The 26,986-nt window shown below is 40.5% G+C and overlaps 2 protein-coding genes and 1 long non-coding RNA gene across 4 annotated transcripts in view; 1 reads left to right on the plus strand and 2 right to left on the minus strand.

The window, feature by feature from the left end:
* Window positions 1-1,478: 1,478 nt before the first annotated feature.
* ATP5MG (ATP synthase membrane subunit g) lies at window positions 1,479-8,536 on the minus strand. Its single transcript, XM_057748447.1, has 3 exons — window positions 8,052-8,536; window positions 3,109-3,269; window positions 1,479-1,682 (listed from the first exon to the last, which is right to left on the minus strand). The coding sequence occupies exons 1-3, from the start codon at window positions 8,101-8,103 to the stop codon at window positions 1,584-1,586; spliced, it is 312 nt and encodes a 103-aa protein (XP_057604430.1). The 5' UTR covers window positions 8,104-8,536; the 3' UTR covers window positions 1,479-1,583.
* Window positions 8,537-8,931: 395 nt separating this feature from the next.
* LOC130860358 (uncharacterized) lies at window positions 8,932-25,691 on the plus strand. Of its 2 annotated transcripts, XR_009055426.1 has the most exons (4): window positions 8,932-9,818; window positions 22,759-22,850; window positions 23,028-23,628; window positions 25,597-25,691. It is a non-coding gene; the product is annotated as an uncharacterized LOC130860358 (long non-coding RNA). The 2 variants fall into 2 exon arrangements; XR_009055427.1 differs by lacking the exon at window positions 23,028-23,628 and having other exon boundaries at window positions 25,597-25,672.
* Window positions 10,550-26,986, minus strand: part of UBE4A (ubiquitination factor E4A) — a 34,215-nt gene continuing 17,778 nt past the window's right edge. Inside the window, exons 12-20 of the mRNA XM_057748446.1 lie at window positions 25,581-25,713; window positions 24,363-24,550; window positions 22,740-22,840; window positions 22,512-22,625; window positions 20,818-20,992; window positions 16,724-16,904; window positions 16,131-16,278; window positions 14,706-14,863; window positions 10,550-13,550 (exon numbers count right to left, since the gene is read on the minus strand). Coding sequence (XP_057604429.1) covers window positions 13,418-13,550; window positions 14,706-14,863; window positions 16,131-16,278; window positions 16,724-16,904; window positions 20,818-20,992; window positions 22,512-22,625; window positions 22,740-22,840; window positions 24,363-24,550; window positions 25,581-25,713 — 1,331 coding nt within the window. The 3' untranslated portion in view covers window positions 10,550-13,417. The remainder of the gene's footprint in view (window positions 13,551-14,705; window positions 14,864-16,130; window positions 16,279-16,723; window positions 16,905-20,817; window positions 20,993-22,511; window positions 22,626-22,739; window positions 22,841-24,362; window positions 24,551-25,580; window positions 25,714-26,986) is intronic.

Consider the following 26,986-nt stretch of genomic DNA (forward strand, 5'->3'; position numbering starts at 1 on the left):
TCCACTGCTATTTTAACCTAAGAAAATTCAGTGCATACACTATCAGCCACCATGCACCAGAGGTGTGCCATGTGGCAAAAGAGGAGGAAGTAGCAGTGAAGTGAGCAGTAAATATTTTATTTTGAGGACTTTCTGGTGTGACCATGTAGTTAAAATAAAATCACATTACCTATCATGAAGCCACTAGGCCTCTGTAGGTTCTTACTAGTGCTAGCTGATCGCACTTTTAAATTTTTAGAAAATTGCACTACTCACTCACATGTGCAATACAGAAACTCATGTAAATCACCATTATCATAGTAGTGTCTTTTCAGTCTTTTGCTATGCATATTTTAAGTTACTGAATGCTTTTTGAAAAAAGGTAGTTTCGGTTTTGACCACCTGCAGTGAGTTAGGCATTACTTCATAGTTCAGAGAGCAGCAGTCTCTCCTTGGAGAGTTCTTGCCTATCACAAAGAAAAGCTGTGCCCTTTACTGGCTAAAGCAGCAGCATTCTAAACCAGCTGGTAAATGTGGGATTGACCGCATAAAGGTTCAATACTATTAAAGGATTAATACTATATTGTGAGCCACGATGCTTCTCCAATATGCGATCATCTATCTCTTGGTTATCATCAGCTGGTATTCCATGTTGTGCAGTGGCTGCAACAGAGTCACAACAGATTTAGAAACGTACCAATGAGCCATTCATAGATGGCAAGAACCCCAGGAAAAGCCAATGAATGATTAAGTCGTCCCCAAATCCTCAATAAAATGGCTCACGATGACAGACTGATATCAATCACTTATATTTATTTCAGGACATAATGTACTATTAGACTCATGGATGATACTAAATTATAACCTTGTTAAATATCTCTAGGGTATTTTATTTTTGCAAAGATAGGTCCTTAAAAAAACAAACAAAAACAAAAACAAAAAAACTGGACAGATTAATAATATAACATCAAAATTAGATTAAAAATATAGGTCACTGCTCTCATTCACTCTCAGTGTTAAAGATGTTACAAAGATACAGAGAATATCACCTTGCTGTTCTCTTTTGGGGAGGCTATATTCAAGTTGACAAAAACTACCCCTAGATTTACAGGCACAGGTGTTGTCAAAGGGGTCTTTCTCTGATTTTAGCAAAGAAAAGAAGTCCAAGTTGTATTCTTTATACTATGTGATTTAACTACATCATGTTTGGCACATGGTACTATTATTTCTCCTAGTGGAGCAAGTTCTCATTTTCTCAAAGCCTCTCCCCCAACTTCTCTAGAAATAAAGCTTAAACATCATTTATTTCAAGCCTTCAAAATAAAATGTTATCCTCATATACATTTACCAGGTTGATATATTCATATATATCTTTTCCAATTACAGGTTAAGCAAAGATATGCATTTAGAGCTGTATTAATGTATTAAAGCAAAAGACAACCCACTTAATATCAAAAGAGACTGTGACCTTCCATCTAGTGTTTGACAGAGAAAACACAGATTTTGACACACTGTCTTATTTTATTCAAATAGCCGTCTGCTCACACGTGGTCCAAGGACACCCACATAATAAAGCAAATATAATACATGTTAAAGATTGGTCTTCAAACATCATAGCCAATGATGCCACGCTTGCCTATGATCTCGCCAACATAAAACCACATCCACACCTCAGTGGCCACCAAACCATTCAGAAGAGCTTCCTGAAAAAAGAAGCACAAATTTTAGTGTACATTTTTTTCTTATATATTTAAAACTATTCTTTTCCAGGATTAAGTGACAGAGAATATAAGGATGCTACTCAAATTAGAGGGCAGTTTCAGTCAAAGTCAAGAATTACTGAGGTTAACTTTAACTGCTGAGAACCCTTGAACTTTCAATTATGTAAGGTAAGTTGTCCAGAGCTTATAAATTCTTTCAAAGCATTCTTTGAAGACCTGAACTGACTTAACCCTTTCATTATTAGTTTACGAGCCACTTTATGAGCCCTAAAACAACCCACATCCTGGAAATAGCTGCTACATTTAGACAGGGCATTTATATGAAAGGATGGCTATAGGAAGGCAAGTCTCTGAATAGACATTTCTGTCTGGCCAAAGAAAATCTGTTGAAAGATGAGGGCTCTATCTTTCCCTTTAGACATCATTTTCATTCCTTTATTATTTGGCTTAATTCTTTCTAAGTATTCAGTAATTACTCAGTTTTACAGATCAATGTTTTATTGCCCTAAAGAGAAAAAGTGCATACACAGTTACGGAAAACTGTTTCATATAAGCACAAATATAGATCTTGAAACTTCAGTTGAAAAAAATACTTTTCCACAACAAAATTGGGCCTTTTCCTTTTAGCACCTGGAAGTGAATTTTCCTCTTCAAATTAGACCAGAAATATTGGAAGTCTCTTGAAAAATAACCGTATTTTCCAGGATGTAGGTTCTAAAGCCAGCAATAATTTAGTTATTTAGGCTTTCTGTATCCTGTGCTTAGATCAAGCAAACATAAAATCCAAGTTCCAATCCCCTCCCTACCCCCCCGCTGTGCCAAGTGGCATGCAGGATCTTAGTTCCCTGAACAGGGATGGAACCCATGCCCCCTGCAATGGGAGTGCAGAGACTGGATCTCTAGGGAAGTCCTCAAGTTCCAATTCTTAAAGTTTTTAGATTTTATCTCCACCCTTCATAGCATATCATATGCTTCTAGGTTTTGGTATTTTTATCCTATATAAGTGTTAGCTGTCTGACTGTGATACAATCCAAGAGATCTTTTGGCCAAATTGGGGATACTTTTAGGACTACAGACTAAAAACAGTACGGAACCAGCAAAGCAAGTCATCCTATTTTAGTACACTAACCAAATAGGAAAGAAAAAAAAAAGCTGCCCAATAAAAATGATCACTTCTGTTATAAGATTAATAGGAAACTAAGACCTAAAATAACCCAATTATTTCAACCCAGATGACAAAATTAGAAAGGTAAATATATTTCTCTGCAGTCAAAAAAAGAGATTATCTCTTATTATGTTGGTTTCAGCCTCACTGAAGAATACATATATTAATCAAAACAACCAGAAAAATCCCAAGGGAAGACATTTTTTTGTTATGCACATACATTTTCACTTAGCCCTTAGTTACCTTAACTGTAAGCTGTTTGAAGCTACCAGTTTGAGCACTATTGATAATTTTTTTCAAGCTCTGAATAGCTGTAGGGATCTCAGCAGGGGTTGGAGGAACCAGCTCAACCTTGGCATAGTGCCAAAATGTCGCCAATCTGGGCTTCGAGTAAGTCACAGCAGCTGGAAAACAAAACAAAACAAAAAACCAGGATGAACTCACTAGAGACCGAAAGAAGCAGATGTGTGGGCTGGACACAAATATTTATTCATGCATCACATTCATTCACTGCTTGCACCAAATGTGCACCCGGTGTGAAAAGTCAAAGCTGCTCCCTGGTAACCAGAGGCTTTTAAAGATGCAGAACACCTGTGTCACACAGCAGTTCAATCAGGCAGGAAGCTATAAGTACATTCAATTATGCCAGGACTTCACTAGTGGCTAGTACCAGAGTACTAGTACTTCATTCATGAATGGCAAATCTAGTTAATTATATTGTTACCAGAAGTTGGATTCAAAAACAAGAAAACAGCAGCAATATAACCATATTTTCTTGCAGAGACCAGAAAATTTAGAGGGAAGAGGTGTGTGTGTTTGGGGGGCGGGGGGGAATGAGCTATGTAGAAAGGCATCCTTAGGAATAAGATTAAAACAAATTACTCAAGGTATTTACTATTTCAGGACAAAAGATTTTTAACAACCAGGGTAGATGAGACTACGACAGTGATTTCAGCAGGGGAAAGGTATTTTATATAAAAACTAACAAGACAGCATAATAAAAACAGCACAAATACATGAACATCCATGAAGTGTCTATTGTTCAAAAACGGATACTCCAAAGCTCCTGGCACTTTCCCTATTATTAAGTGCCTGTATTTAGGTATTTCACTACTCTTAAAATTACTATCTCCATCTTCCTCTGGCTTAAGGCCATGGGTAAATCTTTAAGCAAACACAAAGCTCTAAGGGATAGCTTTAAGTAGAACTGCCAACGGCTGTAAGATGCCGCTATCAAAGAGAACGAAGTCTTGTTTAACAGGCGACAAACTGTCTTTAAAATTATCTTCAACACAGATATATTATTTTTTAAAAACAAATCAGTATAATGTACACAAACACTGTACAATGTACTTTAGTTGGTAAATTTGTTTCTTAGGGAGTATAGGTTAAAAAGTTTGAAACTGCTTTACATATATACAAGGGATGATCAAAATACAAGTAAATGACTGGTGGATGATGGGAGCCGGGTTTCTCGGAGTAAGAAAGGGAAGTTATAGACCGGCAGGAAAAGAACAAACCCCGTGGTACTGGATTAGAGTTGGGGACATACATTACGAACTCATGTTTAGTTTAAGATATATACAGAAACAATTATAGCTGACCCTTGAACAACATGGGTTTGAATTGCACGGGTCCACTTATATGTGGATGTTCTTCAGTAAATATGTATTACGGCACTTCACGATCCAAGGCGGGTTGAATGCGTGGATGTGGAACTGTGGATACAGAGGGCCAACTGAAAAGTTATATTCAGATTTTCAACTGCACGGGGTCAGTGCCCCCAAAACCCACATTGTTCACTGGTCAACTGTGTGTGTGTGTGTGTGTACACACCCACAGGTGAGTATACAGATGGCCCCCAATTTACGATGGTTCAACTTACAATTTTTCAACTTCACAATGTGAAAGTAATACACATTCAGTAAAACTGATATGTTGAATTTTGATCTTTTCCCAGGCTAGCGATAGTGGGTACCATACTTTCTTGTAATGCTGGGCAGTGGCAGCAAGCTGCAGTTAGTCAGTCATGTGATATGAGGGTAAACAACGAACACACAAATCATTATGTTTCTCACTTTCAGTACAGTACTCAATAAACTACATGAGGTACTCAACACTTCTATAAAGTAGGCTTTGTGGTAGGTGATTCTGCCCAACCGTAGGCTAATGTAAGTATTCTGAACACGACTGAGGCTAGGCTAAGTTATGACGCTTGGTAGGGTAGATGTAATGCATTTTTGACTTATAATATTCTCAACTTGTGATAGGTTTATTGGTACGTAACTTTACTGTAAGTAGAGGGACACCTATATACACACACACCTCCTTGTCCACTGAGAGGGCCCACAGGCAATATTCTAGTACAGCAGCTCCCCCTTATCTGGGATTTTGCTTTCCATAGTTTCAGTTACCTGCAGTCAACCACTCTCCAAAAATATTAAACAATCCATAAGTTTTAAATTGTGCACCTTTCTGAGTAGTATGATGAAATCTCGTGCTGTCCCTGCTCCATCCTAATGCTGTCACAATGCCTACATCATTTGCCCCACCTCATCCTATCATGTAGGCATTATAACATCTCACTCATCAGAAGGGTGAGTACAGTACAGTAAAACATTTTTGAGAGAGAGCTCACGTTCACATAATTTTTATTGCAGTATTTTATTATAATTGTTTCATTTTATTAGTTATTGTTGTTATCTCTTACTGTGCCTAGTTTATAGATTAAACTTTATCATAGGTATCTATGTATAGGAAAAAACAGCATATATAGGATTCAGTACTATCCGTGGTTTCAGGCATCCACTGGAGGTCTTGGAACTTATCCTCCATGAATAAGGGGTGACTAGCATAGTGTAGTAGCAAGAAACATATCCAGTACCTACATCTTAGTTTCAAAATACAATTGTCCAATAAAAGGAACTAGGGTTCCTTGAAGAAATGGCTAATTCTAAGGCTGGGACAGGGGATATATAAGATGATTCTGGCGAATCCCCTGGTGGTCCAGTGGTTAGCACTCGGCATTTTCACTGCCCGGGTTCAATCCCTGGTTGGCGAACTAAGATCCTGCAAGCCATCTGGCACGGCATGGAGATAAAAAAAAAAGAGGAAAAAAAAAAAAAAGAAGTCTGAAGCATCTTGTACCAGGAAAGTAAAGAGGAATGTCAAAGGGAGAGAGGTGCCAAATCGAAAGAGTTCTCAATGGCCAAAGCTAGAACAATTGAACAACAAAATAAATAACATACTACTGGAGGTAGAAAAGGTGAAATAAATGTGTGAGTCCACACAAGTGACTGAATAAATAAATGGGGAAGAAGAGACAAATCTTTCTCATAGAAGAATTCTATTTAAATGTATTTAGATATTCCCTCCTACAGGAGATAGAATCCTGCCCCTACCTCCAATTTAGTTACTTGCTTCTAAAGAACACAGTATGGAAAGGAAAAAATAGTAACTTTAGAAGAAACCTAGTGAAACTATCCTAACCAAGTGACGAAAGCTAATTATATGGAAATCACATCATGATATGTGATTAGGGGACTTCACTTTTGTGATTCTTTCTCAAAATCCATAGCTCCAGGGACTTCCTTGGCGGTCCACTGGTTAAGACTCTGAGCTTGCACTGCAGTGTACGCGGGTTCCATCCCTGGTCGGCGAACTAAGATCCCACATGACACAAGGTGCGGCCAAAAAGAAAAAAAAAAGGAAGAAAAAAAATCCATAGCTCCAGACTAATCATGACAAAAACACCAGACAAATCCAAACTGGGGAACATCTTTATAGGATACCTAGACAGATACCTACACAGACACCTTGGGACTCTCAAGGTCATGAAAGGTAAGGAAATATTGGGAACCTGCCACACACAGGAGACTAGGGAGACAGACAACTCATTGCACTGTGGTAACCTGGATTGGCTCCTGGAACAAAAAGAGATTAACTGGAAAAGCTGGTGAAATCCAAGGTCTCAAGTTTAGTAAACAGGAAAAAAATAAAACCAAAAAACCCAGATTCTATGACCTTTCACGGGAAGTTTCATGAAAAAAAAATGGCGTATTTCTGTAGGCTTCTTTGTCCCCAGGAGAATTAACAGATATAGTTGCCACTATTCCTTCTCCTTGTATTATCTAAAAACGTAGAGCTTCACCTTAGTCAAGTTGCAAACTTAAGTTCTTTGGTAAAGTGTGTAAACTGGTAGTGTAGTGGACTGTGGGGTTCTGCAGGAGGAGAGAATCAAGTACTCAAAGTATCTAGCACTGTCAGGCCTTCAGTAACTCACTGTTCGACTGCTGATGGAGGAAAGGGAGGAGACAATGATTAAGAAAATTTGAGCGAAAGCCATTCAGAGATCCGTGCTTCAACCACTTACTAGAACATTGCACACCTAGTGAAGAAGCTTCCGGCTACTTAACTGATTTCACTATGGGGATAAAATGAATAGCTTGCTACCTAGCAGACAAATGAAATATTTACTGACAAAATACTACCCTGGGTTGTGACTATTTAGGGTTGTTCTGAAAAACAGCGTTCTACCAGTAAGGCTACATTCAGCTTTTTCAAACAGAAAATCCCCACGAACGCTAAACTATATAATAAACATTACTGTTTACACATATCCCTTTCTATGCTTAGCGGGGCAGGAATATTCGTCTGTAAAGCTCAATTTCACCTAAAAATTTCCTGAGATTAAAGGGGAAGTATCTCAGAATCTGGCCAGAAGAGAAAGCAAAGGCAACGTTCCAAAAGTCACCCATCCTTAAAAATTCTGCGGACTTCCAAACACTCCACCGAGAAGCAAACAAGCTGATGCGACCGCACTTCTGTGTTTTCACGTGTCTCTGCCCGCCGTCTCCCTCGCTCTCCTAGCAGCGCCATCCCCTCTCTATTCCTCCTCCTGGGGGTGGAAGGGCGTCATGGCGGCGGCTGCTGGGCAACCCCTGCTGCCTGCATACTCCCTCCACTCGCTGTCGCGGTCAGAATCCAGAACCTCTAGGTTGTAGAGAAAACCCAAGCCGCAGGCCTGGCCAGCGGAAGGCCAGAGAAGAGCCGCGAAGCCGCCTCCTGCCCCCCCACCCTCCGGCCGTGCCCGCCGCGGCTCCTGCCGGCCGCGTCTTCCCCTCGGGCTCTCACAGGCCTCCCCGCCCGCCCGGGTACCCGCGTCGGCGGGCTGACGCCGCGCTCACCGTTCACCAGCGCCGGGGCCTTCTCCGCGAGGTTACGGACAAACTGGGCCATGGTTGTCGGACGGAAAGTCCGTCGCCCCGACTGGCCGGCTGAATGTCACCCGCCCGGAAGGACCGGCCGCAGGACCCCGTTCCGCTTCCAAGGTCAGGCCTGCCCTTTCCGCGCCGGTCCAAGATATTTAGGTGGCCTACTATTTTTCCGGAGTTCAATGGACCAATTTATTTTCTTCAGTCACAGAGGAGAAAGTGGATAAGAGAAGATGAGATCAGAGAGCGCGTAAAAAACAAGGGACTTCCTCAGAGACACAGGCATTTCCTGGGGCAGCCGCTCAGGGAGGTCCGAAAGGCCGGCGCGAGGAGGGAAGGCGCATGCGCCATGAGCCTCCCGGGCAGTCCGTGGCGCAGACCTCCACTCTTTCGGGCAGGGTGCTTCTGGAGCTTTTCTGAGAGAATGAGGCAAGTTAGGGCTGGAAGGCAGCGCTGCGGTTTTTCCAGGCCACCATGATCGTCTTACAAAGGCAGAGAGGATCCTGGGCCAAACACGTAAATTTAGGGGCGGAGCAGGCGCCACGCAACCTGTCACCTGACTCAGCCCATTGCCTTTCTTTAGTTGATCTTTTGTAATCCCGGTCTCCCCCGCATCCTGGATCAGGATTGGAATCCAATCCCCCTAATTCCCTAACTAGCCGCATAGAACTATGAAGATATAAGGAACAAAGTCACATTTACTGAGGGCCTCCAGTCTGTCAGGCATTTTGGAATTTAAAGAAAGCGTGTGTGTTAGGTCGTGTCCCCATTTAAGACTGACATTGGTAAAATGGCCCACATAGCTAGTGAGTGGCAGAGTTGGGATCTGAAGAGGTTGCAGTGTAAACAGAGAAGAGGCGTTAGTATCGGATAGGCGTGGTGCTGCTCTGGGAAGACTTCCTAGAGAAGGGGATCCTCGGGTTGATGATGTATAACCCAACAGCTTTGTACTACAGAGTTAATATGACTGGAAGAAAAGGTATACGTAGGGATGGGGCATTTGATGAGAAAAACAGAATAAGTAATGTACCCAGGGAAGCCTGAGTAGAAGTGAAACTCTGATGGAATGGTTAGAGGCGGAATGAAAAAACAGGAGTGATGTCAGGGAGCCAAGAACAGCGCTTTAGTGAAGCAGTGATTCAGTGGCCTGATACTCCAGAGAAGGAAAATTAAGGATGAGAAAGTTAATGTAGCAATCTAGAAACATTAGCTAGGGCTGTTTCAAACAATTAGGATAGAAGCCAGAGTGAATGAGTGAAGAAATACGGCTATAAAGGAAGACCAGTCAGAAAACCAAATGTGAGGGACTTCCCGGTGGTCTAGAGGTTGACTCCAAGCTCCCAATGTAGGGGTCCCGGGTTTGATCCCTGGTCAGGGAACTAGATCCCACATGCATGCCACAACTGAAAGTTTACATGCGCAAGTGGGGATCCCGCATGCCGCAGATAAAGACCCCGCATGCCACAACAAAGATCCTGCATGCTGCAACTAAGACCTGGTACAGCTAAGTAAATAAATATTAAAGAAAAAAGAAAGAAAACCAAATATGAGATATGAAACTCAAAGGAGAGATTGAAGATAGAGAAGTGGATTGACAGGATTCCTGATGAGGCCAGAATTAAGTTGGATTAGCCTTCAAACTGTGGGGCTTTTTCCGTGGATGGAGTGATGGAAAAGAAGTTTGAAAGTGGGAATTCTGAAGTCTATGAAGTAGAAGACAAGGTTATCTGAGTGTGAAGGGTAAGTGGGAGGGGTGGGAGAAAATCTAAGGAAAGAGGTTAAAGTTTGGAGTAGCTGTTGAAGTTAAGGACACACAGAAGGGTTGTTGGGTAATGTTAAGAGACAAGTTTGTGGTCGCACCACTCTAAAGGTTGTTGTTATTCTTCTCCAACAGTAACCAGTAGCTGGGATACTGGAGCAGAGGGGAATGGTGGGGTTAATCTGGGCTGAGGTTTTCATAGTAGAGGTACAGAAATAACGGGCTAGAAAGGGGAACTTGATAGTGAATGATTAAAATGAAAGACCTAGGGTTAGGCCAGATGAAGAAAAGTGAAGCCAAAAGTGAACTGCTTAGGAAAAAACATGCCCTGAGATTCACCTGAAGGTAACTCCAGGGTCCAGAAGCATGGTAAGGCAGGTTAGGTCAGCCAGGCCATGCATTTGATACAACCTTTAAAAAAAAGTGAAGTTCAGAGCCCTCTAAGTTTTCAGAGGGATTTCTGAAACTGCCCCTAGCTTTTACTTTTTGACTTGTGTGTCCCCCTAAGATGATCCTTCTTTTATTTAATTATTTAACTTTGCTGTTGTTGTTGTTTTGGCCACACCACAGGGCATGTGGGATCTTAGTTCCCCAAGCAGGGACTGCACCCTCGCCCCCTGTGATGGAAGTGCAGTCTTAACCACTGGACCACCAGGGAAGTCCCTGCCCTTAGCTTTTAATACTGTAATAAAGGAAGTGATAACAAAGGTCATAAGTCAGATGTTCATTTATTAAATACAAGCTTTGACCAAACACCCCCAGGCAAGTTTGACAAGAAGTAACCTTCCTGGAATGTTTCAAGATACAGTTATGTTGATCAAGTTTTATTTCAATCAACCTTTTTGTCATTTCGTTCTTCATTTTCTTTGTTTCTAGGTTCTTTTTCTTTTCCTGTTTAGCAGTTAGAGCATGTGCATTATTTCCTCACATGACATCAACAGTGCAGCATTAGCTTCTGGCTTGTAAAGGCACCCAGTAGACTTATGGCCCTTGCAATGGCTGCTTAGCAACCAGCATCAAATAAAGTAATGAAGCTTTTGTAGAGTGTGATACCAAATAGCAACTGGCACCTTCACCTGCACCATTAAAAAGCCTTTGACCTTTCTTTCAGTTTTCACATATCCATTAAAAACTATATTAAAAACAAATAAACCCAGATTGCTTGATAAAACCTAGTTAAATAATTTTCCAAGTTTAGTATTACCCTCTTAGTAAGCAATACTAGAGCTGATTAAAGTCTTCATTTTCCTATCATACTCTAGCAAAGCCAACACATAAAACTAAGTATGTCAGAAAGTCTGCTCTAATAGATTTAGAGCTTGCTTCTGAGTTCCAAACAACACAACCCCTCTTTAAGCTTCCAAGTGCATATATGCACCATGTTGTACCAAGGTGATAATTTTTTAGTCTCATTTTTGGGATGTTCTTAAATTACTTCAAGGAAAGGAAAAAGGCACAGAGGACACTTGGTTTCCTTACCAATAGTGGCCTTAAGCTATGCACTTGCCTTTGTGATGAGTTTAAAGACATTCAGCAGCAGTAATGGTGCCACAGCCATTCATAAAAAGTTACAGGAAAAAGTTTAAAAACAAAACAAAACAAAAAAAACTTGCCAGAAAAGGCTTACAATCTAAAGGCTAAATACAGATACAAGAGGCAGCATAGAGGTTGTTAACTAGAAAGCTGCTGGAAACAGCTGCCTTCTGAGGTTTTGTGCCCGTTTTCCCCTCCAATTTCCTCCTGTAAAACTCTGGTCTTCTCACTTCTTTTAAAAATGAAAATATCCTATTAGATTGAGTTTGGAAGATAAATGCAAGGAGATGGACGCTTATTTTATACAGTTCATTCTCAGAGAAGTGAAGGAGGATAATACATATGAAACGAAGCTCATTTTAAGAAAATAAACAAATCCTGTCAACCTTTGCCTTAAAGGCCCAGGGAGCACAATGAATTGCTATCTTTCATTCTGGCATTTGTGAGAGTCCTAGACTTCTTCCTTTATAAGCACAGCAATAGGCAATATCTACTTTATATCTAGTATGGGATGTCCTTTGACTTGAGTTTCCAACTGATACCACCAAAAACACATCAAGGACTGCTTATAACAACTTGTGTTGAAATATCATAAAACTACCATCTTATTTGAAAGAGGCTGTGGTTAACAATGTCCTCTAAATGAAACAATGACTCCTGTTTGTAGATCGTATCACTTTTCTTGTTAGTTGTATTTTCAGGCTTAGAGGGATAGTGGTATAGACAGTCCACAGGGGAATGTGCCTCACTCAGCATGTTAAGCTGCACAATTGAGTAGGGAACTCAAGCTCAACTTGTAGAAGTGGGGCCCATCCACCTACTAACTACATAGGGCTAAGCGGGTATTTAAAATGGCTTGTGGACAAGGTTGTGCTCAAATTCCTACTCTGTTAATTGATGATCTAAGACTGAGTTAGAAGCAACTCTTAGAAGTCAAGTCATAAGCCCAAACAAACATTAACTATTAACTATATACATTTTACAGTCTCAGAATTTTGTCTAGAATAAGTGTTAGTAAACATGGCCACACACTGCATACATCTTACCATGGAAGAGACAACATAAAGTGGTACTCTGTTTATACTAGACCAGTATAAAAAAGTACATCGTGTGTGTGTGTGTGTGTGTGTGTGTGTGTGTGTGTGTACACAATGAGATATACTGTGGATATTGTGTCTTCAAATGACATTTTTCATGGTTACAATATTTGTTGCCTAGCTTTTCTGTTCAAGCCTAGTCCTTGATTTCCAGTAGTTAAAAAGGGCCCAACAGCCTTCTTTTTTTACCTCAGAATTTTCTGAATAAAGTGTCAAAACTGTGAATTTGTTCTACCAATCCTCCTAAAAATATTATAGGGCTAAGTTTTCTGTGGTAATGACAACCCCATGGGGAGTGTTTGCCCTCCAAGGTATCTTTGAGTTACAAGGTACCAACCAAAGTTGCCTAAGATTCCTTTTTGCATCTCATCTATCATATTCAAAAATCTACTCAAACATCAAGGTATCTGCTTTTATGTAAAAGGTTATTCTGTAACACTACAGAGCTGTAACAAGGAAAAGGGCTGAAGTCTGGGTCATAAAAACTAGTAAATGCCTTGATAACACAGGACTTTCTGATATCGGCTGTCACTGAAATATGTGACATCATATACTTAAAAGCAGTGTTCACCAAAGATGTTTGAGCAGTTCTTGGACGAGAAACAGTAAGGTGGCAGGAGGTTTTAGTAGTTGAAGTTAATGTAATTTTAGGTAGGAAAAGGAAGAAGAAAGAACAGGAAGGGATAACAAGGTAAAAATTAGTGATGGTTTCTAAATGTGGTGATGCTATAAGAAGTATAATTTCCTGCAAGCCAGGAGCATTGTAAAGTTCTTAGGAATTTTAATTATCATAATTTGAGCAACAGCAGTTCTCTAATTTAGTAAAGGAAAAAAAAAAAAAAAAAGGAAAGCAAGAAAAAGGAAAGGAGCAGAACCAGAAAGAGAGAAACCACAAACAATTGTTTATGTACACTCTGGGGTTGGTTTTTGGTTTGTTTAGGTCACAGTATTTATTCAAGTTGCTCCTTTTGTTGTTGTTGTTTCCTCTCTGCGAGCCACCGTTGGATTTTTTCTTTTAGTTCTGTGTTTGGCCGGATCTGGTCCATGGTGAGGGGACTACGGTTAAAGGGATCTGTTTGGTCACTGGGACAAAGAGAAAAAGGGAAATGGGGTTATTTCTGTAAGTTCTAAAATCCTCAGTCGAAAACAGTACGTCTGGGCATCTCACCTTGAGACTGAAGCTAGAGTATATTATGCTTCTGAATCAAGGGCTGACTTGAGGTTAGAAAGAATGAGATGAGAGACAGTGAGTTGGGAGGTTTTTTGTTTTTTGCAGATTATTTAGCTACTTTGTCTCTCTGATTAACAAACTTTATCTCAGCGTTGCTCTTCAGATGGTATTTGATTTGCTTTCCCTAAGACAGAGACCCTATAACGATCATGTCAGCACAAAGAGCTGTTTGTAGTTTTAGTGACAGAGTCTTGAAACAGTATAAGATGTTAAGGGATAAGGCTTTGTAGGTTGACACTTGATTTAGTTAGCGGATTGCTCTTCAAGTAAATGCAGATTATGGCTTCCTCACAGGTAAGATGATATATCTTCTCTCTGTATTCTGAAGCCATAGTAAGAATATAAATTCTCACTGACACTGTGGAGAAGACACACCACCCAGCACAGCATCGTGCATATAGTGAGTGCTGAATGCCAAATGCCATCCAGCAGAAGAATCTTTTTCCCCAATATTTAAAACACGTTATTTCCCTAGGTCTGGGTCAACTTATATAACTTCATTTTAAACTGGCAGAGTCTCTCAGTACCCATTTCTATCTAATGCTGCACTTCGAGTAGGCAGGCTGGAGAAACTGGTAGTCACTGTGGCCAAGTGCAACAGCTGCAGCAGAATGTGGGTTAACCCATATGATGAGTGTAAAAGCTAAGTTTTGTTTTTTTTAAAACCTGTCTTTTATATTTTTCCAACTAAACTAAAATTAAAACAATTTCAAGTCAACTTACACTACATCAGTATGACATATTTTATAACATATATTGATAGAAGTTATTTCCTTGAGGAAGAAATTACTTTTCCTAGAGCTAGCATTTCTCAACAGCGTGTCTTGTTTTGGATTTTGAAACAATCAAGTTATGTACTACTACCAAAATGCCTCCTCAACACAACATGTTAATAAATCAACAATATGGGGTACCTATTGGGTGCACAGTGCTGCACTGGGAGAAAAAGATGATAGCAGACAAACATACATCTGTACTCTTGAGGCCACTTCTTGGGGCTGGCTTACCTGAGCAAATGTCTGGCAATGGTGGATCTATCCACAGTGACTCTGGAAGATGGCAGCACCACAGGGTCAGACATCAGTGTGCTCATGATGGGATCGAGGAACTCATCACAGGCATCTGCATAGGTCTCCTCTTCCTGTTGCTGGAGGTCTGCTAGAGACTGAGCACAAAAAATGGGTAGTTAAGGGGAATTCACAGAGCAGCTGAATTCAGAATGCTCAGTGACTATATCTTAATGGGTCATTAATAACCCTTCACAGGGACGGTAACAATTCTCAGCTTTATGGCTTTTTTTAAAAAAAATATTTATTTATTTGGCTGTACCAGATCTTCGTCGCGGCATGTGGGATCTTTAGTTGTGGCATGTGGCTCTAGTTCCCTGACTAGGGATCGAACCCAGGCCCCCTGCACTGGGAGTGCGGAGTCTTACCATTGGACCACCAGGGAAGTCACTCAGCTTTATGTTCTAAACAAGCCAATATGGATATTACAGGAGCAAATTTAACATTCAGCCCCAACTCGGAATCTTCAGTTTGGCTCAGCTGCTAGCAGCCATGACTGAAAACAGGTTTAAGTATTGATAGGGAAAAAAAACCCCACACCACATACAACATCCATCTTTCTGACAACAGCCCTGTTGTAAGGGGAAGGGGGTCGGAGGGGGTTATTATTTGCATAGTTACAGAGTCATTCATGCAGTCTGTGTATGAAAAGCAGTTTCTGGTTTTAGGTACAAGCAGGTATAGGAATTGAAAAGTGGCTTCAACATTTGATTCCTTCATGACTCTAGTTCCTCAGGGATCCACCTGCCTAAGTTCTAGGCAAAGATGAAGCCCAATTCAATAAAGTAACCCAAAGAAGGGAAGACTGTTATCAATTAGCAAGGTTTTCCATTAGACTCTGTGCCATAATTTCTCCTTCTTCATAACTGCTAGCTGCTCCAACCAAAGGGATTAGCTGAGTACAATACAGTATTTTAATCTTTAAAATGTATGGCTATTCCTATATAAGCCAACTGCCAACTACAAATAGAACACAGAAAAATCAATAAAAATCAATGACTATAAAAGCTACTAATGTTGAATTCTATTTTTAAAAGTTCTGCATTAATATCGTAGATTTTCAAATCTACTGGTAACACTGTACAGAGGAATTTTCATAAAAACAGCCCATTAAAAATCTGTAAATTCTTTTCTTTTAGTAGAAGCTTCTTAAATTATTTTTCTGTTCTCACCTTCATACTGAAAAGAGTAGTACTATTAAAGAATATGGTAGTTTTAGTTATTGACTGACCAGGAAGAATTATCTATTTATACTTTCTCAAAACAATGCTCTTCCCCCCCCGAAACTGGGTAAAAAAAGCAGAACAGCTGAGTTGATGTGATTTTTATTGAACATGTTAGTAAGCAAATTATCCTCCTCTTTACCTTGATTCTCTCTGCTAAGTTGCTGAAAGCCACAATCATATTCCCAGGCTTATTTATTTTCTTCAGGACTCGGACTGTCTGTGCAAAGAGAGTTGGGGAATAGGAACGTCCATCCTTGGGCACAGTGGCACAGAAATTCTCCTCATCCCTGGAAGGTCAGCATCAGAAAGAAACTGAGCATCAGAGGATAGGTCAAAGAGGGCAATAACGGATAGGCTGAGGAACAAAATTCCCTATCACATATACCATGAATGTTCTTTTGATATAGAATGATTTCTTCTAATTTTTAGGAAGGAAGTCATATCAAACATCCTGTGGCTTTAAAAATATACTTATTTTCCAAACAATGGAACAATCAGTAAAGTTTATCTTTGCACAGATCAAGGCAGAATGTTGGAAATTCTAAATAATGTCCCACAGGTCATACAAAATCTCATTATTTAAAACTACAGAAGATTCCTTCATTAGCCAGCTAGAAACAAAACATTTCTTTTTCTATTTCTACATAATTACCAGCCAGTCATTCCACTGTCAAAACCCCCAATTAAAACGTGAGCAACCCCCCCGGCTTGCCCAATTTAAATCTCAGGTACCCAAGATTTAAGTAGATGGTGCAGATATCTGAAACGAGCTGCTGGGGTTTGAAGTCAAATTCACTGAAATCCTTGACTTTTAAGGCCCCCATCTTGGGGCCAACCAGATGCTGCAGGAAGTAGTTCAGCATGGAGATGATGCGCTCAGCCAGGAAAGGATGCACAAAGAGGGATTTGATCTCTGGAAGAAAAGCCAAAGTCTGTGAAAACAATCCATTAGCAGTCTTCAAGTTATTATGTCTTAGAGTTTTACTTGGAGACCTCTGGGGACTGCCATTTATTAAAATACATTTTCATTGCAGTAATATTAGAAAATATTAGACAAGCAAAAGCAAACAAGCAAAATATAAAAACTACTACTCAGAAGTAAACACTGTGGGACTCCCTGGTGGTGCAGTGGTTAAGAATTTGCCAGCCAATGCAGGGGACATGGGTTTGATCCCTGTGCTGGGAAGATCCCACATGCCGTGGAGCAACTAAGCCCGCGAGCCACAACTACTGAGCCCTTGTGCCACAACTACTGAAGCCCGTGTGCCCAGAGCCTGTGCTCCGCAATAGAAGCCACCACAGTGAGATGCCCGAGCACCTCAATGAAGACCCAATGCAGCCAATAAATAAATAAATTTATATATATATAAAAAAGTAAACACATTTTGCTAATATATCCTTCCAGCTTTTCTGTCCATATTTACACACATATACATTTTTAAAAAATGGTTACCATATTCTATAACTCACTTTTTTCATTAATGATATCATAAATATCTCACCATTTTAGTAAATATAGATTCCTGTGCTATCCAACATGGTAGCCACTGGCCACATGTAGCTATTTAAATTATTAAAATTAAATTTAAAAAACTCAGTTTTTCAGATACACTGGCCACATTTCAAGTGTTCAATGTGGCTATTATCTACAGTATTGGACAGCCCAGATTTATAGAATGTTTCCATCACATACACTTCTATAGGATAGCAATGATTTATACCCTTTTTAATGGCCACATAGTTTTCTAGTGTGTGACGGCACCATGAGTTATTTATTTGCTCTATCTTTATTGTTGGACATTTTGATTGTTTTCAATTTTTTCCTATTATAAGCATTTCACTAACTGATGAACTTCACTGTGTACATATCTTGTAGACATTACTTCCTACAACAAATTTGTAAGGAACCGCTAGGTCACAAGGCATTAACTCCAAAATACATACATATATACATGCCAAGTGCAACAAGCCAAGTAGTATAAGGCCTGCTTAGTACTGCTGGTTAATTTTTCTTTTTTTAAAAAATTTATTTATTGGCTGCATTGGGTCTTTGTTCCTGCAAGTGGGCTTTCTCTAGTTATGGCGAGCAGGGCCTATTCTTCATTGTGATGTGTGGGCTTCTCATTGTGGTGCCTTCTCTTGTTGCGGAGCACGGGCTTTAGTAGCTGTGGCTCTTCAGTAGTTGTGGCACATGGGCTCAGTAGTTGTGGCTCTCAGGCTCTAGAGCGCAGGCTTTGTTGTGGCGCACAGGCTTAGGTGCTCTGTGGCATGTGGGATCTTCCCAGACCAGAGCTCGAACCCGTGTCCCCTGCATTGGCAGGCAGATTCTTAACCACTGCGCCACCAGGGGAGTCCCCTAATTTTTCAATTTTAGCCGTTATCTGTTGACTCTACTACTGATGAGAGTTTAGCTCTTACTGCTGTCCCTCTTCCCCAAATACAAATTCCCCTAATATATATACAAATCTTTGGTGAGTTAATTTAGATTTTATGTTATTAAGATTATGTAAATGTCATATAGAGCAGAGCCACAGGGTATCCTAATGATTATACATACATAAAGTTGGATTTCCCTGGTGGCGCAGTGGTTAAGAATCCGCCTGCCTATGCAGGGAACACGGGTTCGAGCCCTGGTCCGGGAAGATCCCACATGCTGTGCAGCAACTAAGCCTGTGAGCCACAACTACTGAGCCTGTGCTCTAGAGCCTGCAAGCCACAACTACTAAGCCCAAGTGCCACAACTACTGAGCCCAACATGCCTAGAACCTGTGCTCCACAACGAGAGAAGCCACCGAAAAGAGAAGCCCCATGCACTGCAACGAAGAGTAGCCCCTACTTGCTGCAACTAGAGAAAGCCTTCACACAGCAACAAAGACCCAATGCAGCCAATAAATAAATAAATAAATAAATAAATATATTAAAATAAAAGTAATATATATGCTTTTCAATACTTCTTTTCCCCCCTGCTTATTTTCAGAGTACCCATCATTAAATCTTTCTAAACTCTCCACCAGAAATGTAAAACTCTCAAAAATAGTTTTTGGAGATGTTCTTTCTGGAAGCTTCCATCCGTCACTCCAATCTGGACTTGTTTAGTAGGCCTATGGTGTGGAGGTTGTACAAGCTACCACTACCATCAACCTGTGAACATCCTTTGCATCTCTCTTACAGGATTCCACTTTCCTCCTCCATTTTTTATTTTTATAAATTTATTTATTTACTGGCTGCATTGGGTCTTCATTGTTGCATGTGGGCTTTCGCGGAGAGCAGCGTTTACTATTCGTTGTAGTGCATGGGCTTCTCAGTCCAGTGGCTTCTCTTGTTGTGGAGCACAGGCTCTAGGTGCAGGGTTCAGTAGTTGTGGCACATGGGCTCTACAGCACAGGCTTAGTAGTTGTGGCGCATGGGCTTTGTTGTTCTGTGGCATGTGGGATTTTCCCAGCCCAGGGATCAGGGATCGAACCCGTGTCCCCTGCATTGGCAGGTGGATTCTTAACCACTGCGCCACCAGGGAAGCCCCTCCTCCTCCATTTTGATGGAGTTTATTTATCTTTCTGTAGCTTCTCAAAAGGGTATACCAGAAGTAAATGTGATACCTTCACATCTGAAAATGTCCTTACATTTTTACCTTCAAACAGAATTGATAGTTTGGTTGGCTACAGGATTCTATGCTGAAAAGGTATTTTCCATCAGGAGTGTGTTCCAGCTTCAAACATCACTGTTGTGAAATTCAAAGATGTTTTAATGCTTAATCCATTGTACATAACCTGATTTTCCTCTGGGACCTTTTAGGATCTTCTCTTTACTCTGATTTCCTGAAATGCCACAATGATATACCATAGTGGGGGTTTTAAAAATTCCCTGTGCTGGGTACTTGGTGGCTCCTTTTAATTTAGAGTCTTTTGGGTTTTGGGAATTTGGGGGTATTATTTCTTTGATAATTTCCTCCCTTTCATTTTTCTCTTTTGAGACTTCCTAGATTAATCCTTTATTTTCTTGTTCTTTCTCTTCTAATTTCCATCTCTTTTTCTCTTCTACTTTCATGGAAGAGTTGCTTGAACTTATCTTCTAACCCTTCTACTGACTTTTCAAAATTTCTGAAGTTACATTTTCAATATCCGAGAGCTCCTTCTTGTTCTTTGGATAATCACTTGCACTGTCTCTTTGTTCTTGTTTTATGTATGCTATATCTTCTCTCATACCTCTAAGACTATAAAGATATTTTAAAGAGTTTTCATCTATTATCTGTGTTTCACATTAGAGGATTTCCTCAAATGTTTGGTGATCCTTGGTTGTCATTTTATATATGATCAATATAAAAATTATTAATGAAAGATTTTACTTCATTTTTAAATACAAAGCCTTGCAGTGTGTATTTTCTACTTATAGCACATCTCAATTCCGACTAGCTGAAGCTTAAATGCTTGACAGCTACATGTGGCGAGGACTACTACTGAACTGGACAGTGCAGCTCTAGAGGGAGTAGAGATAAATGTCTTTGTCTGATCCACCAAAGTTCAAGAATATTTTTTTCCAAGTTAACACAAACACCCTCAGATATAATTATATGGCTAAGTTGTCCTCAAGAAAATGATCCTAACTTATGCTTTCTGGCAGCTGTGTGAGGGTGACCATTTCCACATTCCCATGTCAACAATGGACAACATTATTTTTTGAAGCTTCTCTAGTGATTCACTTCCTCTCAGACTGTGGAGGAGGATACTGTCACCAGAGTCTGAATTCTTAGTCTCAGCTGGGCTGATCCCTCAAATGAAGCAGATCTTAACCACTGCATTTTCTGGGAAAGCAGTGTGTTGTAGCCTTACCTGATGTCAGAAAGGCAAGGGTACCAATTGTTTCATTGGACATGATGTTATGGAAACGTGCCAGCTGTCCAAACATCTGGAGGCCGGCCTCCTTCTCTCGGCGGGCTTCTGGAGTCAGACTGTCCCATTCACCTCGGTCCTTCTCAATCTGTTGAATCTTTATCTTGCTCAAATACTACAGAAACCAGAGGTGGAATGTATCAGAGAACCAAGTGTACTGAAGGGAAGATGATATTTAAGAGGTCCTATTTAAAATCTAGTCCACTAAGCTGGGAAAACCAGGGGCTACATAAGAGACATGAGGCTTTATTTCTCAGCATAGGGCTGAAGTTTAAAAAGAAATTGTGGGGAGACTTCTCTGGTGGTCCAGTGGTTAAGACTCCACACTCCCAATCTCCCAAAGCAGGGGGCAAAGGTTTGATCCCTGCTTGGGGAATTAAGATCTGGCATGCCGCGTAGCACGGCCTAAAAAAAAAAAAATTGTGGGAAAAATTGTTTCAGCCTCGGTAGACATATGAGTAATTCCCCTGGAAATATAATCTATGAACTAGAAAGGAGGATGAATAGTATCTGAAACATTGGTAAAAGCAAACAGACTCACAGGGGAAAAAAGGATGACTCCTTCCTGAAAGATGAAGGGAAAAAACACACCCCCCAAAGTGCTTATCAAAAAACAAAGCTCTATCACATATGCAAGATGTCTGGAAGGAGAACTATAAATATTTAAAACACTCTACCTCTCATCATTCTTGCTGTTGTAGCAAGCATGTTAAACTTACAGTCCCATGAAAATGCCATCTGTATCATTCTGTCACATAGCTCTTGCTTAGAAAGGTCTGTTTATTACAGGACTTGTTTTCTAAGGCAACAGATCTAAAATCTTCAAGTATGGGATTGTGAACAAAGCAGGAACATTTTCTCACAATTTAAATACAAATTATTGGGAGATTGCCAATCAATATGAGGAGCGTGCAGGCTGTCCAACAGGCTACCCTCATGATATACCTTCTTTGTCTCCCTTTGGGTCACTGCCCTATCTTACACCTGTTGCAGATAAGGGAGGTTTTTATAGGAGCAATAAGCAGCTCCACAGGGATGGTTAAGCCGAAGGAGCTGAGGTCCCCAGGTGTATACTCTGTAAAACTCATGTTTCAGATATAGCTAAGGATTTGGGAGGCAATGGACAGATGAAGAGTATTGATGGCTTGGAGTCTTTATGTGAAAAAATAACCCACACCAGAGATTTTTTTTTTTCCAAATAGTGGTATAAAAGTCAGAATCTTTTAGGAAAGAGGGACAAAAATCATTGCCTTGGGGAGTCACTGTTACTGATGTCTTGGGATAGAAGAAAGGTGAAAGTCACTAACTGAAGGAAGAGCCTCTGATTTCTTTCTGCAGTGCTGGACTGATTCATTCTGCCAGTGTACCTTAGTTTGGCCTTTCTTTCACACTTTCTTTTCCACTCTCTGCCAAAATATGATCCTAACTCATAAGGCTCTGATGACCCTTGATCTTGGTCTCTAATGAAACAATATCTATCAAACTCTATAAGGGCAAGGTTGGCAGTACATTACTACTTGCAAATTTTTGGTGTCTAAGACTGGTACTGGGGCATAGGATTATTCCATTATGACTAAGAGGTAAAAAGTACGTATGATGGAATAAGGGCAGTTAAATCTGTTTCTCTGCCTTACCTGTATGGCTTCATCCAAAAGGAAGATGGCATCATTCATTAGCAGGTTAAGAAAGCGGAGGAAAAGTGGGGGATTCATGGCTTCTAAATTCTTAGAGGCATAGTCAGCCAAATCCTGTAAGACCCAGCCCAAGAGAAAACCTGCTTAGTACTGAATCACAACCCACTGGGGCTTATCTGGAGCAAAACTCAGATAACTCAATTTTGGTTTCACCAAAAACATTCTCACCTTAATGCTCTCTCGATAGGTATCTGTTCCCCACATGTACCTGAGGATGGGATACATGGGACGGCGGTAATTAAACTTCTGCTCAAACTGATGGGGGTCTCCTGGAGTAAGGTAAGAGCAAAACATCAGCAAAGGTGGTGCTATTAGAGAAAGAGTAAGAGCTTATGTTTATGTATAGCCATTTAAAAAAAAATTCTGAATGTGTCAAGGCTACCGGCAAAGCCTGCCCTGGGAGTTTATGATGGCCTAGAGTCGTAACCTAGTGTTTGTTTATATCCTTACCGACAGATATAAAGGATTCAATACTCAGAAAAGGACAAGGACTGAGCTGCAAAGTAAAAGCCAAGGAAAACAAATGCTTCCACATCCAAATGTAGAGTGGTTATCAGACTCTGAATGAGGCCCCTGAGCTGGCCACCGTGGCAGTGACAGCCACGTGCAGAATGGGCTACTAAGTAATCCCCACATTCTTCATGGATAACATCCCAAATGTGTGGCCAACTGGTTCTTGATTACTCTGAAAAATCAGGCGAGGAGCTAAAAATCTCAGGCTTATACTGCTTTTGACATACCAAAGGCACCCCTAGAGCCCTACAGGTTGGCTCATATAATAAAGGAGGAACATGGGATTTGGAGTCAGAGACTTAGGTTTTCCTTCTGCCTCCACTTAATGCAAGTCTCTTAACTTTTTCAACTTCCCCTTCCTCAGAAAATAAAACAGGAATTATAATACCCCCTCTGTTATTACAACCAAAGGGATGCAGCAGCCATATAATGAGATAATTGCAGCAATTTATTGTGCAACTTCTTATGTATTATAAAGATTTACATACACTATCTCAACCGTCACTTCAATCCCCTTTACAAATGAGGAAACCAAGTCTCAGAGGTAAGCAAGCAACAAAGTCAAAATTCAAATATGGAAAAGCAGTCAGTAAACTGTTAAATGTCTCTTTAATGTTAATTGTATTTATCACTGGATGGTAGGACATCGCCTTTAAAAGGGGTCTTAAATAACTGCTTTGCATATCTTGTTTACTGCTTGAGATGGGGTACTGTTTACTCAAACACAGCATCTCAGGGTTAGAGCGCAAAAGGCCATGAGAGAAAGGGAATGTTGCCTGCTGTTATTCTTAATCTAGCAATTAAACTGTAGGAGAGTTACACCGTCTGGATAAGATAAAAGAATATCTCAATCAGCACACTGTCTCGTTATCCACCATTTTGTAATTCTGAGGCAGAGAAAAATAGAGACCCAGGTTTTAATTGGGTTAAATTATGTGAGTATGATTCTATCAAAAAATACAGTAAAGCTGATAAGAGTATGTGTTTTTCTTTTTTAAGGTGAGACAGACCTGATTCTACCACTCAGTTGTATGACATAAAAAAATAATTTAATCTTTTTGAGCATCCATGTCTTCAAGGGTAAGCAGGGATAAAACAGTAAAACTTTCCAGATGGTGACAAATTAAGGAAACAATGTGAAAAAAGCACTTAGCATCAAGGGTAGCACATGGTAGGTATTCAATAAATGATGGCTTGTGATATCTTCCTGACATTTAAAAAAAATGTCATATATGTCATCAAGCCATGTGTCAGCTTTTCAGTTCTGGACTGCTCTACCTGTAAACTCAATGTCCACAAAGACCTTGATTAGAGCTTCTGCAAGGTGGGATGCATAGGGAAAGTTGCAGAACACGCGTTTCCGATGGAACACACTGGATACCAAGGGATTTGGGGTCTGATCCATGTGGGGCATCACTGCTTCCAACACCTCAGCCAGTTTGGCCCTTAGGTGGGGATTCTTCATCCTATGAACAGGGCAGAAAGCAAACTGAGCAGGCAGAAAACTTAACTCCCAGATTTATAACTATTCTCTCCATATGAGGAGTCAAAATATCATATACTATCTGTACAGAGTTACAGGAGAAAACAGGACTCTGCAGTTTCAAGTCTGTCAGTTTCTGGGGGATATACAGAGTATACCATTCAGCTTTTAAGATCACAGCTTACCAATTACGAGGGTGATTACTTAAGTTTCTATTTAATGCTTAGCCATTCTGTTTACTTCTCTATAATAACGCATCACTTACTGTTTACTATTCTCTGACAGCTTCATCTGGGATAAACTTGCCTTTCCAAGCTTTCTGGGGGTAAGGGTCAGGATATAATTACTCTACATTACTTACAATGCATACCATGTGCACCTAATACTTGTTGACTAATGATGTCTCATTGGGTCCGCTCAATTCGGTGAAGTATTGGCTTCTACCTACGTCTCACTGACACGGCTCAGGGGATTGGGGATCTCTTCTTTGTGCAGCAAATTCTCACTTACATACACACTGTTTCCTTTGGGCTACCACCACCAAAAAATCAGAGAAGCAACTCTACAGGTCAATGAGCATCCTCCTTTGGGAAAGAGGACTAGAATCTATGAATGGTAAGACTTGAGATCAGAGAGCATTTACGCAAATTTACTGCTCATCCAACTCAGAATTTTTAAGAGCACACTCTGTTATCATACATCAGAAGATCATTAGCACCTGGCAAGGTCTCTGGCATTAAGGTAACTATTTTAACCAGGGACTAGCAGTGGAATTCCCATCAGGTACCTTATATGCAGGTTCAAATTCTCTGTGGGCAAAGTCCTTTGTTTATTATGCCTCTCAAGTGTGGGATTTTGGGCTACCCATAAGGATAGTCAGGTGATTCATTAATGTTAACACAACTTCTGAAGGCAACCCCTTATGATTCAGGCTTGTTTATTTCTTGGTTTAGAAGTCTTCTGAATGTTTTGCAGCTCTAAACTGTGACAGAGCCATGCTTTCAGCACTTCACCTTTCTATGCTTCCAGTGAAAATGGTGATAAAATGAAGGACATGTTCCAGGGAATCTGCTGATGTCTCCAAGATGTCATCGGCAAAGCGGCGGAGAAAAATGAGGAAATCACCCAAGTTATCCGCAAAAAATTCTGAGAAAGAAAATATTCATTGGAATTAGCCAAACATCTGACTCTCTGTATTATGCAATATTTAAATTCCTCCTTTTTACTCTACTTTACTGAAGGTTAAAAAAAACCCAAATGCCTTGTAGGTACTAGGAATGATGATAAATTAATAAATGTAGAATCTCCTTTGAATGTAAGTCCATTTTTATTTTTATCCAAGTAAACAGAAGAGACATAAAATGTTAACACACCAGTGCCGTTTAAGAAGTATACTGAGGGCTTCCCTAGTGGCGCAGTGGTTAAGAATCCGCCTGCCAATGCAGAGGACACGGGTTCAAGCCCTGGTCTGGGAAGATCCCACATGCCTCAGAGCTACTAAGCCCATGTGCCACAACTACTGAGCCCACGTGCTACAACTACTGAAGCCCGTGCGCCTAAAGCCTGTGCACCACAACAAGAGAAGCCACCACAATGAGAAGCCCATGCACCACAATGAAGAATAACCCCTGCTCTCCGCACCTAGAGAAAGCCCACATGCAGCAACGAAGACCCAACACAGCCAATAAATAAACTGAAAAAAAAAAAAGTATACTGATAGATATATATTTCCACACTCAAGGTTAACTGCCTAAAATAACCCTTTACATGAAAAAGAATCTTGAATAGAGATGAATACATTAAATGACTATGGTCATCAGTCTCTGGGGTCCTCCACTGGTCCTTGCCTCCTGGTATTTATGCCCTTGTATATCTCCTCCTACACTATTTCAGGGTAGAAGATACACCATGAGGCACACAGAAGTGATGGCATGTTATTTCCATAATTAGGTTATAAAAGCCTACAGCTTCCATTTTGGTCCCCTGCTCTGAGGGGAGCCAGCTGCCATAGCATGAGCAGTACTAAAAAGTCCTGTGTGGCCTGGAAATGGAGCCAGCAAGCAACTGAGGCCAGCCAACAACCACATGACTGGGCTTGTAAGCAGATCCTCCAGCCCTGGTCGAGTCTTCAGATTCCTATGGCCCTGGTGGACAGTGTGGCTGCAACCTCATGAGAGACCAGAGTCAGAACCATACAGCTACACTACCCCTGGACTGCTGACCCACGGAAACTGTGTGTGATAATAATGGTTGTTGTGTTAAGTTGCTATGTTTCGGGGTAATTTGTTACTCAGCAATAGATGACCAGTACAGTGATCAAGAAAATGCAACCTGATTTTGACGGACAATATCTGCCGACCCCTCACCAACATACATACATACACCATCTCCCTTCTGGGTTAACCAATAGGAGATGATT

Source organism: Hippopotamus amphibius, chromosome 9, assembly GCF_030028045.1.
Source record: "Hippopotamus amphibius kiboko isolate mHipAmp2 chromosome 9, mHipAmp2.hap2, whole genome shotgun sequence".
Taxonomy (NCBI): Eukaryota; Metazoa; Chordata; class Mammalia; order Artiodactyla; family Hippopotamidae; genus Hippopotamus; species Hippopotamus amphibius.